Raw genomic sequence first — 19,119 nt, 5'->3', positions numbered from 1 at the left:
ATATCTTTGCTCTATTCAGCCTTACACATCAACAACTTATTACAACACACATTACAACTTTATGGAGCACGGAGGGAATCTCCTGCCAGCTGGTTAATTGATTTATTGCCTCATTCTGTGTACTAGTAGCCTCTGATCTGCAACCTAGTAGTAGTAAAAAAAAAAAAAAAAAAAAATATCAGAGTGTAATTGTTTGAGTGTCTTTTCTATCCCCCTACTGTCTTTATAGACTAATATGGAGAAAGTAACTGCCTGAAAAGTGGAGGAGAAACCAAGTGACCTTAGCTTTACCATCTTACTCTTTTTGTCTGTATCTTCGAGAGTCCTCAACTCAAGTACCTTTGCACTATGAATAGCTAACTATTTGGAATGGAAAAAAACCTACGGACTATTTTCTTTGTGTCTATTGTTTATGCTTGGAAGATGCCTGCAGTCGGATGAATGTAAACTAGGGTTGAGCTGATCTTGAAATTCCAGGATCATTTTTAAAATCCGATTTCCGATCATTTTCCATCCAAACCCAATCCCAATTCCGAGCCTAATGCATGTCAATGGGATTTTTTAATGATTGAAAATCGGATTTTAAAAACAATCCTATTCACTACACAGCATGGAATCCAAAAATTGAATGCTTCGATTTTTGGACTCCACACTGTGTAGTGCTGAAAAAATCCACCGGCTACTTAGTTCCCCCTGCTGGCCAGTAACCTGCACAGAACCGCTGCCACCCCCCGTTGTTCTCGGTCCTCTTCTCTCGCTAGGAGTAGGCAGGGCTTCTTGTGGCTTAGGAGAGTGTGGGCGGGTACTGGGTGTGGAGACGTGAGTGCATCACTCACATCTCCCCTCCCAGTACCCGCCCACACTCTCCTAAGCCACAGAGAGTGTGGGCGGATACTGGGGAGAGAGGAGAGGACTGAGAACAACGGGGAGTGGCAGCGGTTCTGTGCAAGTAAGTAGAGCGATCAGGATCGGAATTCTGTTCCCGATCTTTTTTAGGCGGGATCGGAACCCGATTGCGATCGTGAAATTTACTCAATCGCTGCTCGGGATCTGATCTTTTCCGATCCCGAACGCTCAACCCTAATGTAAACATATTTCTTTAATAAGATATGTGACAATGTTTGCCAGTACTATTCATTTATGAAAAGTTATTTATATCTGGAAGTATGCTTTAAAGTGCACATGCTTGGTTACTATTCATGTCACTACGTCATGGGGTGGCGGCCACACATAGGGGCACTCTGGAGCACTTACAGAAAGGTTAATGCATAAAAAATAAGTGTCTGTAGTGCAAATAATGAATATAGGCACTACGGACATATCGCTTATGCACTTCCTTTTCTGTAAGTGCCCCATGTTTGGCTGACATCCCATGAAGTAGTGACATGAATAGTGTCCAAGCCTGCACACTACTGATCCATACACATGGGGCACTCATGGATACTTGTGGCCCCTGATTAGTGAACCCTTAGTGACTAAACAATTATCTACCTCTCCTGCACTCTGTACGCACAATACATACCGCCCATCCGTCCCAATTTCTGTGGGACACTCATGCTTTCCTACCCCAGTCCTGCTGTCCCGCGCAGCTCCGTACATGTCCCACTATGTCCCTTTAATTATTTACTGTTCAATCATTCCTCCGATCATGGCCTGCTCTTATAACAGATAAGAGGCTGCGGTGATCGGAGGAATGCTTTACTATGGTTCAAGGACCTTGTGTGACATTACATGGTCATGTGACTAGGTGGGCGTGTCAGTGTCCCGTGCAGTGAAGAGAGAAGAGATCCGTGTAAGGTACTGAGAAGGGAGGGGGAAGGGGGGATCTGAGATGCAGGATGGAGAGAGAGAGAGAGAGAGAGAGTCTGTGTGTGTGTGTATGTCATTATACTGGGGACATAGATGGAGAAGGGACATGAAATGGAGCAGATAAAGGGGGCACTTAAACGGGGGGACAACTGGAGAGGGCATTAAACCGTGGGAGTAGCTGGAGGGGACCTGTCTGCCTCTAGTTGCCCCCACCTTCCAGCTACCCCTACGGTTTAATGTCTGCTTCTAGTTGCCCACCGCTTAATGTCCCACTTCATCTGCCATTTATTTATTGCCCCCTCCAACTACCTCCATTGCTAATGTCCCCCTCCAGCTGATTCAGTTTCATGTTTAAACTGGGGCACCAGGAGAAGGACTTAATACTGTGGGGAAGTTGGAAGTGAACATTATACTGTAATGTGGAGACATATAATGTGCGGGTGACTGTAGGAGGATTATACTGTGTCGGGGGACATGAAAAATGAAAGAGAATGGGCAGAGTCAACATAAAAGTGGGCGGGGCTAAATGTGCCGCACATTTTGTCCCTCTTTCTGTTGTTCAAAAGTTGGGAGGTGTGACAATATACTATATATCTATATACATATAGATATACAAAGAGTGATTATGCTCTTTGCATGACTATTCTTTTAGCGGTCGAGTGGCATCCTGTTGGGAAGTAACAATAACATGATATATATATATATATATATATATATATATATATATATATGTATCTTCCGTCTAGCTGTGCAGACAGCGGAGGCTGAACATGGGCAGGTGGTTCTGTAAACCAAATCTAACTGTATTTGTGCTTTACCTTAATATGTTGGTTTTCTCAAAATCTGGCTTTAGGCTATTGTCACCTGTAATGTAATTATGCTTGGTTGCATTGAAAAGTCAGCGAAGCAGACATCAGCAGCAAGACCTAATAAGCCATCTATATGTTCTCTAAAACCTGGCACATTGTGTAGCCGCATGGGAAAGTGTCTTCTTTTCAGACCCCTAATTGGCTCTGTGTAGCTGCTTATCTGTATTGCACTGACCAGACCCCTCTTATTTCAGTCTGGACCACACTTCAGTTTAATCAGCCTTCCTAACCTTATTTATGGGACCAAATCCATTTTTACATTGCCAGCGGTAATAAGAATTGGCTGTATCGAGACAAGATGGATTGTGTTATTGCTATTGTCGTAGACCTTAATGAATGTAGTATTGCTATGTAAATTGAGTACACAAGCTGCTGCGGGTCACTTTTATACATATGGGAATGTACAGGTTATTACATAGGGTTGGTAGGTGACAATTGAGCCTTCATTAAATAAATAAATATATATATATATATATATATATATATATATATATATATATATATGTACTAAACTAACATTTGTTGCATCCTTTTCACATTATGGCGTGTCGTAAAATAACTACTGTTCATTTAATAACTGCTATACCTGCAGCGTCACCATATGTAACAATTCCTTAAAGGGATGGTTTACCTATAAAATTCTGTTCTTTAGTAAGTTGAGTGTTTAATGCCTTGTTCACATCTGCATTGATATTCCATCTGGGGGAGTCTGCATGAGGACCCCCCCACAACAGAATACTGAACGCAACTGCCAGCACACGGACCCCATAGACTATAATGGGGTCCGTGTGCTTGCCACCAGATCTCTACAGGGATCATGCGGATAGGAAAGTAGTTCACAATCTACTTTCCTGTCCACATGATTCATGTGGGCAGCGTGCGGCAAGCACACGGACCCCATTATAATCTATGGTATCTATGTGCTTTCACAGCACACCCCTTGCCGGTGCATTTGGTATTCCATTCGGGGGGCCCCATGCAGACTCCCCGAACAGATTACCAAATGCAAATGTGAACGAGGGGTAAGGGAGTCTGTAGGCAGTACGCATGATATAAAGCCAGCCCTACAGATAGATAGGTTAGAGTCACCTGAATCCCCTTCCTCTGTTGTCGAGATATCGCTGTTTATGTCAATATGTAAATGAGCTCTTAGAATCAATAAGGGTGTTGCCATTGCACCAAAAAGTTAATTTACATATTGACAAAAAAAGGTAATATCTTGGCAATAGAGACCCTAACCCTTCTATATGTGGGGCTGAGTCAATAGGCTGGTTCTAGTGTCAAAATCTTTAAACAAAAATGAGAAAAATTAAAGAATTTAAGAAATTGGTGAGCAAAAGTTGCAAGTCTCTTTTGTGCCACAATTTACATATTTGGACCATTTCCCACCTTACTTTGCAGGGCTTTGCATGATAACTTTATAGAGCAGATCTTCATCTCACCTCTCATAGCTGCTGTAGATTTGGTTTACAAATTTACCGAGCGGTTTGTCTGTGATTGTTCCATTTTACTCCAGTGCACTATGGACTAAGAGCAGTGTAGGAACACCAGTCCTAGTAATATCATCTATTTATTCATCAAGATCACTACATTAATAGGTATTACATGGCTTATTTCAATTTATAGATTTTCTTTAACCATCTTAGTAGTGACATTTATTGTCTTGATTGGTTGCCAATGGACACAACCACGTCTGCAGGAAAATTCCAAGATCAGGACTTGTCAGAACCTCAGCCATGATGTCCTTATTGTGGACAGGTTATCAGGCAGAGGCACTGCACGTATGAGAAGATAGCCCGGACATAATAAGGAAATCATGGCTGGTTATCAGGAGGACACTACATGTATGAGAAGATAACCCGACCACAATAAGGACATCATGGCTGGTTATCAGGAGGACACTACATGTATGAGAAGATAACCTGACCACAATAAGGACATCATGGCTGGTTATCAGGAGGACACTACATGTATGAGAAGATAACCCGACCACAATAAGGACATCATGGCTGGTTATCAGGAGGACACTACATGTATGAGAAGATAACCTAGACACAATAAGGACATCATGGCTGATAATCAGGAGGACACTACATGTATGAGAAGATAACCCGACCACAATAAGGACATCATGGCTGGTTATCAGGAGGACACTACATGTATGAGAAGATAACCCGACCACAATAAGGACATCATGGCTGGTTATCAGGAGGACACTACATGTATGAGAAGATAACCCGACCACAATAAGGACATCATGGCTGGTTATCAGGCATGTAATTACTTATGTACACAAACATGTTTAACTTTTCATCGTCAACAAATTTAAATAAGGTTATGTCCATGGGAAAGCCCCTTTAGTCTAAGGCCTCATTTAGCAAAATGCTGCAAAAGAATGCTGTCGAAAAAACCCATAGTGGAAACACATTGCGTTTTTTGCAGCATTTTTCATTGCATATTTGTGGAGTTTTCCTTTGCGGACTTTCTTCCGCTATTATACCTATACAGAAAACGCTAGTGTTATAATTGACATACTGTGATTGAAAAAAAGCGGCCATTTTTGAAAACACTGCTTTTTCGCTGTGGATTTTGGGACTCCAGCGTTAGGGCTCTTGCAAATGACCGTGACCATGCTCAGTGTGCTATCCATGTATTACACAGATAACACACCGACCCATGCATTTATATGGACCCTGTACATATGACTGTGAATTACATGGTCACGTGCGTGGGCTGACAGTCCGGGTTGCAAAATATAGAACAGGTCCTATTCCTGTCCTATTTAGAATATGTCTTGTCCTTGCTTCCGTAATTCCTATTCATGAAAGGAGCCGTGGTGACAGGTGATATCCGCATGTCCCCTGTGCGCTGACTGTGCCTTTAATTCAAGGCCGGCTGGAAGCGCACGGTCATGTGCAACTGGCCCCATATTGTAGAAATGCAGTTTTATTGTTCCATATATTGCTGCTTTTTTTTAGTCAAACCCAGGGGTGGATTGAACAGAAGGTAGAAGGAGAAGAACTTCCTATAGATTTCCTATTCTGTTTTGTAGCCATTCTTGGCTTTGGCTCAAAGACAATTGCAACTTAGTCACATCACATTGTAGGGGACATTACCCTGAGCACCGTCATACCTCCACATAGCCCAATACATGGAGCATTTCCTTGATAATGCCATTTTTAGAAACATGCAAATGACCTTCATGTGCAATGGGTGTGTATTAAAGACTCCAAAAAAAAAGAACCCATTGAAGTCAATGGGAGGCTTTTTTTTTCAGCGCTGATTCTGATGCAGATTCCACACCAAATTCAGCACCATTTTACTCCATGTAAATGCACCTAAAGGCTCCTGCCCGGACATTGCGGCAAATCAACACGCTGTGACATAGATGTAGGATAGGAAAAGTCTGTCAACCAAGTGTATTGGGCGGAGATTCCAACCTGAAAATAGAACCCTTGGAGACTAGGGCCCGCCCCCATTGCACTTGAAACTCATTTACATATTGCTATTGTCTAACAATCTTTATTATGGGGCCCCACTGGTTGCTCCCAGTTGTAGGGGCCAGGATGTCAATCATTGTTATATTTCACTGTATACATCCCTAAATATAAATATATGTCACTAAATATAAATTATTTTGTAACATTATTTTAAAGGGGCTCTATCAGCAAAATTATGCTGTATGAGCGCCAGATATGCCTGAATAGCCTTTAAAAGGGATTCAGGCACCGCTAATGTTATCGTACCCCCCCCCCCCCATTTTAAAATAATACCCTAAAAACCAATATTCAAATGATACTTACCCGTGCACGCTGGGCAGTCCTGTTTTTATGGTTTTATTTTAAAATGGGGTGGGGGTTAAAATAACATTAGCGGTGCCTGAATAGCCTTTTTAAAGGCTAGTCACACATATGTGGGGCTCATACAGCATAATTTTGCCGATAGAGCCCCTTTAATAAGATCAGATTCCATACAATATTTTTTATTACCATATTTTATTATTATTATTATTATTATTAATAATTATTTTCTGTTATCATTAATATGTTATTATTTTATTTTTTTTTATATACAACTTACAGAAACAGATACAATCTCTATCTAGCACTCTATAATGGAATAAACTAATGATAAAATAATAATCTTGTCCAATTTGCCATGTTAAGCCCTTGGAGCGCGATGTCGGCCCTGCTCCCCTTACACCTATATTGTCCATTGCTCGCAGAGAGCCGGTCCTTTAAATGAATAGAGCAGCTCAGGTTTCTGTTTAGTCAGACCAATTGGCCGGGTGTTGTTATATTAGGTGGGAAGGACAGTCCATGCCTTTATGTAGCAATCTCCTGGGAAGAAATCATTAACATGGATACAGGGATTTCCTAAGAGTATAAATACCTGCACACGCCAAGCACTCGCCAGGCAGCCCCTTAATGCATACATGCAAGGAAAACTTTTCTTAAAAGATTCATTTTAGATTCACAAAAGACTTGGAGAAAACTTTTACAATTCCTCTCTCATTGATTCCTATTGTCTGGGGGGATGAGTTTCCAGGCTTTTGTGACAGCTGATACATTTGTACCTATAAATTCAGATTCTTCAGCCACTTTCCCCCTTAGGATGCATCACGGCACTGCAGAGTATCTGCCTGTCACCAATCACACAACTAACGTGGTCTCTACAGGTATTTCCCAATTGATGTTTTTTTTTTTTTAATTTTTTTTATTTTTTTATTTTATTACTAAACTTAAAGATCAGTGTCTGTGCTCAATATGTCTCTAAGTCACAGGTTATCTTAGATAGAAGATGATAGTTCTCTACCTGACCCATCATACTTATGTTCTGCTTGAGTTGTACCGTAAATAGGATATCTTAAAACATGGAAATTGTGTTGTATAAAAATCTAGATGGGTCCAAAATGATGCAAATGTAATATGACCATGTGCAGGATCAAATGGCAATATTATGTAGAGACAATATAGACATAAATATCGTCTGCTTTCGAGGAATGTTATCATTGAAATTGCTAAAATTTTTTAGAAATGCCTTAAGATAGGCAAAATGCTAAAAATGTAAGTTAGAGTTTACATAAGCAATGCATTTGTGGATATACGGATACTCATATTTTATCTAGTGCAACTAGTGATAAATGTCAGATATTTGCAGTGATTTTTATTCCTTTTTTTATTATTATGCGGCAACTATAAGTGAATTATATAGTGAATTATTATTATCATTATTATTTTAATAAGCATTAATAGTTTACTAAATATTTTTGAAAACCTTAGATTGCTAATAATGTGTCATATTACAACTTTAACGACATGTTCTATTTATTATTATGTAGTAATTATAAATAATTGAATAATAATATTATTATTATTATTATTATTATTATTATTATTTATGACTTTTAATAACCATTAATATTTTATCAAATATTTTTGAAAACCTTAGATTGCTAATAATGTGTCATACTACAACTTTAGCGACATGTTCTATTTATTATTATGTAGTAATTTTAAATAATTGAATAATTATATTATTATTATTATTAATATTTATGACTTAATAAACATTAATATTTTACTGAATATTTTTGAAAACCTTCGGTTGCTAATAATGTCATACTACAACTTTAACAATGTTTTATTCATTATTATGTAGTAATTATAAATTATTGAATAATTATTATTATTATTATTATTTATGACTTTTAATAAATATTAATATTTTACTACTTGAAACAATTATTTATGTATACAGTGTCATGATTTTCCAAGGAACTATACATCATACAGTATTTCAATAACAGTATATCCATACTAATATGCCATTCACTTACAACATGCACTAGATATACTACTTAAAGGACTATGCCCATCTTGTGAGCATGCTCAGCTGATTTTATAACCCCATACTGTAATAGCAGAGTCCGCACATGTCGCCCTCCTTTAGAGAACCCCCAGAAGTTAACAGACCTTTATGCCTATCCTGTGACTATCTCTTCAGTTTCTAAGATGATAATTCCCCTTGTACTAAACCCCTTCCTCCTCCGCTCCAAACTATAATGTCAAGACTTGAAAGTAATGTGACAGGCACTGAGCGCTAACTATAAACAACATTAATTTTGAGTCTAAACTTTGGTGACTTAACCCCTCAATGCCATGATCAATAGTGATCACAGCATCTGGATACTTAGGGGCAAGACTGCTCTTCCGTTCCACCCCTTGGATCCCCTGCAATGAGATTGTGGGGTCTGAAGGGTTTGCCAGGAAGCCGAGAAATGGCCTAATTCTCCTACACATAGGGATAACTATTTGCAATGGCGATAAAGAGATCCCTGATTCAATTCCCCTTGTGAGACAGTAAAAAGGTTAAAAAAAAAAAAAAAAAGTTTAACAATTAAAATTACATTTTTTTTAAATTAAAAAATGCATCAATTAAACAACATTAAGTGAATAATTATGTTAGGTATCCCTGTTTGCGAATCTATGTCTACACTATCCAAAAACAGCACTATTTATCCCGTACGATTAACGTCGTAAAAAAGATGTGCATGTTAATGTATTTTGGTCAGCTTGCCTCCCCCCAAATACAGCAATAAACTGACTAGATAGTCATACATGCCAAAAACTGGTACCAGTGAAAAATACAACTTGCGGGCGGGTTCACATCTGCGCCCGGTCTCTGCTTTAGGCAATCTGGCAGGTTTCCGTCTTCTGCTCTGAGAAACTGGACAGGGGACAGAAACCCGGCAGTCAGTTTTCAAACCCAATCACTTGAATGGGTTTGCAAAGTGACCGACGCTGTGTGTCTTCTGCCTGTCTGCGGCAAAACTGTTTTGTTCTTTTAACTGGACGCAAACTATGGAAGTGGCAGTGACCCCCAGGGTGCCATAATGTAATGAGGATCAGGAAGATTCATTTTAATAGATTAACCATTGAAATCATTTTTTGCATTTCCCTAGTTGTAAGCTTCTAGAGAGAGTAGTTTATCGGCATTGTCTTTTCCACATACAGGATAATGTATTCATGTGGATTGAATAGAATGAATATTCTTGAATACTTATGCATTTTCTTACCAGTCCCGTCTGTTTTGTCTTTGGTCCAAATTCCTAAATTATCTCTCATACACTTCTCTGTGCCTGACGTGGAACCTATACCAGCAGGGCTTCACTACCCAAACCCATCATGCCACTATGGAAACCAGCAATCTACCTATGGAGTGATGACAGGTAAGATCTTCCAGCTGTAAATCTTCTTTAGAGCATTGAGATGTTTGGTTCTCGTCCTTCTCAATATCCCATAAGAATCACCCTAAGCTTCAGATCAGATGTCCTGACTAATGGGCGATGGAACCTAAATCACATATTCATGTCCTTGGATACATTAGACACAGGAGGAGGTTATAAAGCATACATTACATTGGAGTGCCTTTCTAACATGTTCTAGTAATAGTTTGCTTCCTCAATCTATATATCAATCTGCTCAGCCCCTTCTGTCACATAGGATTGGTATATTGTCAGCACTTTCAGCTCTTCTACAATTTCTCTGCCCAGGAATAAAACCCACCGCACCAGAAATGCTATCGGCGAGTATTTCCCAGACACGGATTTTACAAACCTGCAGTATGCCCCTTTCTAATGTTGTGAATGGAGTAAGTACGTTACAAGGTGAGTTTTAGGAAAGACCCCAGTGCTGTATATTGTAGCCTTACATGTTCTTTTTTTAAGGCTGAGAGTCCTATCATATGAATAGAAGAAAAGCTGCTTTGACCCTTTGGTGTGGCAAAGATGCACCACATCCCCCATTCTGCACCTTGCACACCATACTCTGCAAATGCAGGCAATGTGGGGCGGAGAGTGGGATAGGTCGGAGTGGAGGCGCCTTGATCTGACATATGCTAGATTTACATTCTAGTGTACGCAAGTGTCCCTTATTTATAAAGAGATGCACAGTCCAGTCACATTAATGTGAGCACTTGTCAAAATCCAGAATAACAGGGCCACATGGTGGCTCAGTGGTTAGCACTGCAGCCTTGCAGCGCTGGAGTCCTGGTGTTCAAATCCCGCCAAGGGCATAAAACCATCTGCAAGGAGTTTGTATGTTCTCCCCGGGTTTGCATGGATTTCCATCCCATATTCCAAAGACATACTGATAGGGAAAAAAAAATGTACATTGTGAGCTCTATGTGGGGCTCATAATCTACATTTAAAAAAACAACCAGATTAACCCCCTTTGGCAGAGCGGACCGCTGCGAGATATGCAGGAAGAGAGGGGATGTTGTGATGATGATCACTGGGATGTTGAGCCATGCCGACTCCAGTATTGTGGCCAGCTGCACTAGGTTACGAAGTTAAGCATCCATGGCGTGAACAACCCGATTGAGGTGTTTCCACAGATTCTCAATTGGTTTCTCATCCGGGGAATTTGCTGGCCTACGGTAAACTCATCCTGGTGCTCCTCGAACCACGCACGTACACTGCGAGCTTTATGACACGTGGCATTGTCCTGCTGGTAGATGCCATCATCCTGAGGAAAAACATTTCACATGTAGGGGTGAACATGGTCCACAAGGATAAATGCATACTTGTGTTGATCCATCGTGCCTTCCACAATGATGAGTGCACCCAGATGGCTGATGACACGTGCCTTTTGCAACTGGTTATTTAACGTTGATGACAAAAGTAGGCGGTGGTCACATTAATATGACTGGACTGTGTATTAAGACTGATGAAGGAATTTCTACACTTAATACATTCCCCCCAATGTGCTGCTGCTGTCTCCTATACTACATATATATGAGGGGTCTTCAAAAAGTGTCCGCACTTTTTTCATTTCCGTTGTTCCGAAGCTGTGACAGTGAGAGGAGACGTCATTGGTCATGTCTGAGAGGATCTTGTCAGAGTGGTAACATGGCTGACCTTGGCAGAGAAGTAATGGGATTCGTTATTGAAATATATTAAAAAAACAAAAAAAGTTCTGAAACTTTTTGAAGACCCCTTGTAATAAACTTTTTTCGTATATGGTAGATAAAGGGAGAATGGAAAATACATTGAATATCATTATGTTTTATGTACCGTACATTTACATGATGTTTCTTGGCAGGAGTCCATACCGGCAGCTTACCTCCTTGTTTAATGAGCGCTAGCTCCTGCACACTGGGCCATGGTTTTGCCCCAGTGCACCAAACGCTCCTGGAAGATGTTACCACAACAGACTTTAAGCAAGAATTCAGGAGAAAGAGCAAAGTCATTGAGGAGCCCATTGATATTGATTCCCCGGAAATCAGAGAATTGGAGAAGTTTGCTAATGAATTCAAAGTGAGAAGGATTAAGCTGGGTATGGCTCTCCAAATGGCAATATACCGCATGATGATGTCTTACAAATGTAGCAAAGGTTAACTTGACTTTCTGATATCTTATATCTGCTCCCTGTCTTCTCCTATAGCTTCTAATACCTCGACACAGCCAGAGCAGTGGATCTGTGTGGGGTCCGGGTGTCAGACCTCCACATATCAGATACTGAGGACTAAAGTTGAGCGATCGTGTTCGAAATAGATCAGATTCCGATCGGCGATCGAGAAAATTTCCCAATCGCCATCGGAATTCCGAACAAGATCTTTTTATGTGGGATCTAGATCGGTGATTTTTCCCACAATGCATTGCTTAGCCTTCACACTGAGTATACGCTGTATACTCAGTGTGAAGGCTCCGCTGCAGTTCCATAGGAATGAATGGAAGCAGCCGACACACAGCCTTAACCCCCTGCGCGCCGGCTGACTCCATTCATTCGAATGGAAGGCTAAACTAAATCTCTAGCAGCTACTTACCTCTAGAGATGGCTGCTCCGGTGCCCTCCTTCTTCTTGCCTCGCTGCTGCCGCCTCCCAGGTTAGTGTTTAAAGCGCTAGGTAGGCGGGGCTTGTGGCTTAGGAGAGTGTGGACGGGTACAGGGCGGGGAGACGTGACGTCTCCCCTCCCAGCACCCGCCCGCTTTCTCCTAACCCGCCCACACTCTCCTAACCTGGCAGGGAGGGGGCAGCGAAGGAAGAAAAGCAGCGTGGAGCAGCAGCGAGGCAAAGAATGAAGGCACGGGGCATAGGACCAGCCATCTCTGGAGGTAAGTGGACACCAAGAGGGACTAAGTAGCCAGAGGATTAAAAAAAAATCCTCTGGCTACTTTAGTGATTCACTACACAGCGTGGATTCTAACAATTCTTAGATTCCATGCTGTATAGTGAATAGGATTGCTTTTAAAATCCAATCTCCGATTAATAAAAAAATCCCATTGACTTGCATTGGGATCGGAATTGGGATCGAGATTGGGTTCGAATGAAAAATGATCGGAAATCGGATTTTAAAATCGATCCTGAAAAGTCAAGATCGGCTCAACCCTACTGAGGACCTATTCAGTATGAAAAATGCCATTAAGTGCATACTTGCCAACTGTCCCACAGTATCCAGGAGTTTCCCCCAAAAAATAGTGCAACCTCCCAGGAGTCGTGGAGGAGCAGGCAAATATGGGATAGGCAAAATACTCCCAGGGGTGTGGCCAGCCAAATTAAAGTCCATGTTACAAAAAGGGGGCATGTCATGGGGCGAGTAGATTCACTGAAGAGATTGATCAGACCTCAAAATAGGATAAAAAAATAAAATATAACTTTTATTGAACTATGCTGATAAAAACTTTAGCCCAACTTTAACTCACATCCATGAAAAAGAGTACTAGACTCAACCAGGGAAAGGGTAGAGACCGTACATAATGTCAAAAACGCCACTACCTACTTCCCTTTGACCTGTGTGGCTGTTAATACCCACTCTCTTAATGACTCATACACCGCTCAGCAAAGCATTCCCCAGCCTTCTGGAGTGCCGGCAAAAATACCGCGCCAACCAGGGGGGGAAAGAGTCAATTGCTGTAAAGAGTCTTAGTCTCAACTTCCTACAGCCTACACAGATCTAACTGATATATCTATTATGACCCAACGCGTTTCGCTTAGACTCATCAGGGGTCAATAAAAAAACACCAACTTTAAGCAGTAGAGACTGCTATCATTGTTGAAAAAGTGAGGGCGGTTGGTAATCTGACCGCCAGCAGGACCGCCGCTACTCTCACCAGCGGTGAATTGCCCGGCTGAGAAGCACGCTTTTACCGTGCTCCAGGTCCCTCCCCTTCCACAGAGGCAGCCTATCCTGTGTACTGATAGTGGTTCGTCATAGATAATAACAAAAACCATAATGCGTTGTTTTATCTGCTGCATGAGGGATACTAGTGATGCACAAAGGACCCATTGATTTAATAAGGGGATTCATTGGCTTTTGTAGCGGATCATATTGACATACATAGTCTACACTTCACAGCAATACTCCTATTGTACATCACTACAATGAGCCTCTAACAGCTAATAGCTGTAAACACTAGACCATATGCAACTGCAGGGCAAATAGGGACATTACCCCCTCCCAATGCAGGTATTTTTCATTAATCGATTTTGACTCCCCGCCTTCCAAACCCCATAACCTTTTTATTCCCCATTCACAGAGCCATATGAGGGGTTAATGATGGTCCTGGGACAAATCGTACTTTGTATTGCTAACATTTAATATTCTGTGCTGGGAAGCTGGAAAAGATTCAGAATGGGGTGGAATTGGGGAAAAATTGCATTTGTGCAATTTCTTATACACCTTGTTTTTACAGCGTTCACTGTGCAGCCAAAAGGACATGTCACCTGTATTCTACGGGTTGGTACGATTGCAGCGATTCCAAATTTAGGCCAAGGCCCCACGTTGTGGAAATGAAGTGTTTTTACTGCAGATTTTGATGCTTTTTTTGAGCCAAAGCCAAAAGTGGATTGAGCAGAAGGTAGAAGTATAAGAACTTCCTGTATATTTCCTTTTTCCTTTTGTGGCCATTCTTGGCTTTGACTCAAAAAACGCAGCAAAATCTACAACAAAAAAAGCTCAGTTTCCGCACAGTGTATCAGTATGGGTGCATTCACACTGAGTAAACGCTAGCTTATTTTGTAGAGTAAAATTACACTTGTAAATTTTGCTATCCCATTGACTTCAATGATATTTTACAAGCGTATTTTTACAGGCGTATTTTTTACTGGCGTATTTTTTACTGGCGTATTTTTACACTTGTAAAAAAATATCATTGAAGTCAATGGGATAGCAAAATTTACAAGTGTAATTTTACTCTACAAAATAAGCTAGCGTTTACTCAGTGTGAATGCACCCTATCAGTGTAAGGGTGCATTCACACGGAGTAAAATGGAGTGTAATTTGGAGCGTTTACAGAGCGTTTACGGAGCGTTTACGTAAACACTCCGTAAACGCTCCGTATACGCTCCGTAAACGCTCCAAATTACACTCCATTTTACTCCGTGTGAATGCACCCTAATGGTGCATACTAAAAAATGCAAAGAGTTAAAGCTGGTAGAGGTGGTAAAAGGTCCCCTTTAAAGTGAACAGAGCCTAAATTTATTTCTGCACCCAACCTATGGGCAGATGAGGAGTTATTGGAAGATAGCAGCCATATTTATTACACAACCCCTTTAAATACTGCTTCATCCTTGTGATCTTTAAGGCTAATGATCCACGTTGCAGAAACACTGCTTTCTATTGTTGCAGATTTTGTTGCAGTTTTTTGAGCCAAAGTCAAGGATAGCTATTAGAGATGAGCGAACACTGTTCGGATCAGCCGATCCAAACAGCACACTCCCATAGAAATGAATGGAAGCACCTGTGACGCCAGCCGGCCACCGGCAAAGTCAGCGTCACAGGTGCTTCCATTCATTTCTATGTGTGCGTGCTGTTCGGATCGGCTGATCCGAACAGTGTTCGCTCATCTCTAATAGCTACATAAGAAATGGGAAATATATAGGAAATTCTTTTACTTCTACCTCATGCTCAATCCACTCCTGGCTTTGGCTCAAAAAACCGCAGCAAAATCTGCAATAAAAAAAGCTGCGTTTCGGTATCGTTGATACAGTTGAGTTGCATAAGTTGAGTAAAAGTTGCGTTGATCCTTCTTCTTCCTGAGGTATAAATCTGTTTATTACTTTCAAGCAGGTTACACTCAGACAAATGTCGGAGAAGCCCTCGCTGCTGTACACGGCTCCGAATTCAGCCAAACAACCATCTGCCGCTTCGAAAATTTGCAGTTGAGTTTTAGAAACGCCTGTAAATTAAAATCCATCCTATCCAAGTGGCTGGACGAAGCCGAACAAGTTGGAGGTAAAGTAAATGGCTGCCAATGTTTTATAGCCCAATCAGAATGAACTATAAACTGTCTGTCTGATAATCTACCCGCGACACCGCTATATATGTCACCGTTATTATCTCTCCTGACATCAGGTTCATAAAGAGCGTTATTGCACCTGACAGGTTCTCAGGACATGACATCGAGTCTAGACAAATAAGCCCGGCAGCAGAACACAACCTGCAATGAATTAAAAAATCCCCAGTTAAATGTGTGAATTGTGCACCGGGTTCCTGGATTTATAATGTTTACTGAATATTGTCATCATGGAATTACAAATTATTTTATTTATAGTGCCTGCGTATTCTGCAATGCTGCACAGAGATTCTCATCACCGACATTAGTCCCTTTCTCCTGTAGCTAAATTCCAGATTGACCTGGTATACAAATATGTTTTGGAAGTGGGGGAGGAAACCGATCCCCTATTCCAAGCAGATTCAACTGCATTACACAGCACATTACAGTACACAAATATCAAACCTTTGTTAAGTATGCCATTTTTGTAGATTTGGAGAAAAACAACTTTGGAGTATTGTGAAATGGTGCACTGGAACGGGCCAAGTGCACTGGGTACACTGCTCTTGCTGCTTAGGTAGGATGGGTGATGTCATAGCAATTGAAGGATCAACTCCCAGTGCACAATGTAGTGCAGGCAGGAGGTGGTAGGGGGTATAAGAGGCGAGTACAGTGCTGCAGAGAGCTGAAGTCTACCCCAACGCCCCATTTGCAAAATAATTCAAAGTCGTTTTTCTCAAAATCTACAAAAGTGACATACAGAACCAGATTTTACTATCTGGATTCAATAGTTTTTAAATATTGGGATTTAAAATTTCATAATAATAATAATAATAATAATAATAATAATGAGTTTCCCTTTAAACAGATGACTGGACTGCAGACTGTAATCGTTAAACAGATATATTTTCCTTGTATCACAATACAATGGTACAAAATGCTTTAGCCTTGGTTCACATCTACGTTTGGTAATCCATTCGGGGAGTCTGCATGGGGACCCGCTGAATGGACTACCGAATGCATTTGCAAGCGGTGTGCAGTGACAGCACATGGACCCCATAGACTATAATGGGGTCCGTAGCTGATAAATCTCCGCATAATTCGTGATTGTGAAGCACTTTCCTGTCCTCATATTCCCTGCGAAGATCTCGCGGCAAGCACATGGACCCCATTATAGTCTATGGGGATTCGTGTGCTTTCATGGCACGCCACTTGAAAATGCGTTTGGTAGTCCGTTCGGGGGGTCCCCTTGCGGACTCCTCCAAATAGATTACCGACGCAGATGTGAACGAAGTATGACAATTACAAAGCATTTTGAGGCAGAAGCCCCACGTTGCGAAAATGCAGCATATTTGACGCAACGGAAATGCTGTAAAAGAAACATTGTGTTTTACAGTACCTACATAGTGAATGGGAGTCTGGCTAATCCCATCCACACACTGAAGACAAATAAAATCTGCAGCATGAAAACTGCATTTTCAAAAGCATTATACCTGTGGAAACGCTGGTCTGTACCATATAGATATTATAAGGGCAGAGAATCCGCAAAGGAAAACTGTGAAAATGCAAAAAACAACGCTGAAGATAAAACCACAATATATTTCCGCCACAGTTTTTTCTGCAGTGTTACTTTGCAAATGTAGAGAAGAAAGCATTTTTCTTTAGATTATCTTGGACATTGAAGTGATGATGATTCTGTATTTGCCTCCGCACAGCCTTGTACAATGAAAAGATTGGAGGCAATGAACGGAAAAGAAAGCGCCGAACAACCATCAGGTAATGATCTCAGTTTTTATTCTTCTAAGTCTTGTTGCATCTTACAGTCTTGAGTGTCATATCTTCTAAAAATGACAGTATCTGGATATGCTTGAAGTATTTTTCTCTCTGCATGACTCATGTGGAAAACAAACGGACCCCATTATAGTCTATGGGGTCCATGTGCTTTCATTGCTCATCACTTTTTAATGCTTTGGTATTCCATTTGGGGGTCCCCAAGTGGACTCCCCGAACGGAATACCAAACACAGATGTGAACCGGTAACACTCATGTTTTACTCATACTTGTTTTTCATTCCCTGTTTCCATATAACAGCATTGCTGCGAAAGAAGCTTTAGAATCCCATTTTGGAGAACAGAGTAAACCCTCCTCACAAGAGATCATGAGAATGGCCGAAAGCCTTAACCTGGAGAAGGAAGTCGTCCGAGTTTGGTTCTGTAACCGCCGGCAGAGAGAGAAGAGAGTAAAGACCAGCCTGCACCAGAATACTTTTAGCACCTTCTCTAAGGACCACCATGAATGTAGATGACACCAGAGAACACAAGCATCACACCGCACTTTACATAGACCATTGATAACATATGGACATATATCTATTAACCCTGAATTACCTGGTCATATAATGGGCGCAGGACATTATAGGGATTACAAGGCCTTTTATTATCCTAAAGTGAGTCTACCACATCCCAGATGACATATCATCTACATACAGTGTCTTGTAGGGTACTTTACTATCCTGGAAACATTGGTTAGTCTCAGTTTTAGCAAAATCCCTTTAAAATATGCTAATGACCTCAATGGTGCACCACTGACCACCCACTGGGACACCGCAGGTGCAGGTGGAGAATCCCTTTAATGGTAGTCTCACTCTCTTACTCTCTTTTTTTTCTCTCTCTCTCTATATATATTCACTGATTGACAAATAGAGATAGAAACTTTTGGGTAGTGTACATTTTGAAGAAAGATGGTTGGCTGCTAGGTGTGCCTCTGTGATGCATTGAAAGACATTGTTCCCAGTTCACAGACACTGAGGGGGGCGAATCATTAGACTGAGAGAAGCAGGACGGTCATTAAGACAAATTGTCCACATCTATCCTGTTCTGACCTACCCTGTTTCCCCAAAAATAAGACAGTGTCGTATATTAAATTCTCTTCCGAAATACATGACCTGTCTTATTTTCGGGTGATGTCTAATGCCGCGGCTGGAGCGGGGGACAATCGGCAGTCATGACGGTGCTTCCTTAGCGGAGCACCAGCATGACTGCCGGTTGTAGGTGGTCCAGGAGGTGAAGGGGGGTGTCTTATTTTCAGGGAAACAGGGTAGTTGCTATAAGGTGTTGGGAGCAGTAGTTATGTGGGTGCACTTGCATATGGCATATAGGCAGACCA

General features: G+C 41.2%; 1 protein-coding gene across 2 annotated transcripts; it reads left to right on the top strand.

Moving 5' to 3' along the window:
* The first annotated feature begins 7,214 nt into the window (after positions 1-7,214).
* POU1F1 (POU class 1 homeobox 1) lies at positions 7,215-18,259 on the top strand. 2 transcript variants are annotated; one of them, XM_075262595.1, is made up of 6 exons: positions 7,215-7,356; positions 9,841-9,909; positions 11,786-12,016; positions 15,750-15,914; positions 17,670-17,730; positions 18,046-18,259. In XM_075262595.1, exons 1-6 carry the CDS (start codon positions 7,215-7,217, stop codon positions 18,257-18,259), a joined length of 882 nt encoding a protein of 293 aa, XP_075118696.1. The 2 variants fall into 2 exon arrangements, with proteins under 2 accessions (XP_075118696.1, XP_075118695.1); XM_075262594.1 differs by having other exon boundaries at positions 9,760-9,909.
* The last annotated feature ends 860 nt before the right edge of the window (positions 18,260-19,119 follow it).

The sequence above is a fragment of the Leptodactylus fuscus genome, chromosome 2, assembly GCF_031893055.1.
Source record: "Leptodactylus fuscus isolate aLepFus1 chromosome 2, aLepFus1.hap2, whole genome shotgun sequence".
NCBI classification, from domain to species: Eukaryota; Metazoa; Chordata; class Amphibia; order Anura; family Leptodactylidae; genus Leptodactylus; species Leptodactylus fuscus.
Note: the sequence above shows the minus strand (reverse complement) of the source record. Positions and strands in the feature narration are given on the sequence as shown.

Excerpts from the sequence above, each read along its gene's own strand:
- POU1F1 (XM_075262594.1), top strand. The coding sequence starts at position 7,215 with ATGAGTTTCCAGGCTTTTGTGACAGCTGATACATTTGTACCTATAAAT. Across the intron at positions 9,910-11,785 it reads TACCTATGGAGTGATGACAG|TCCATACCGGCAGCTTACCT; the intron begins GTAAGATCTTCC and ends TCTTGGCAGGAG. Across the intron at positions 12,017-15,749 it reads AGTGAGAAGGATTAAGCTGG|GTTACACTCAGACAAATGTC; the intron begins GTATGGCTCTCC and ends ACTTTCAAGCAG.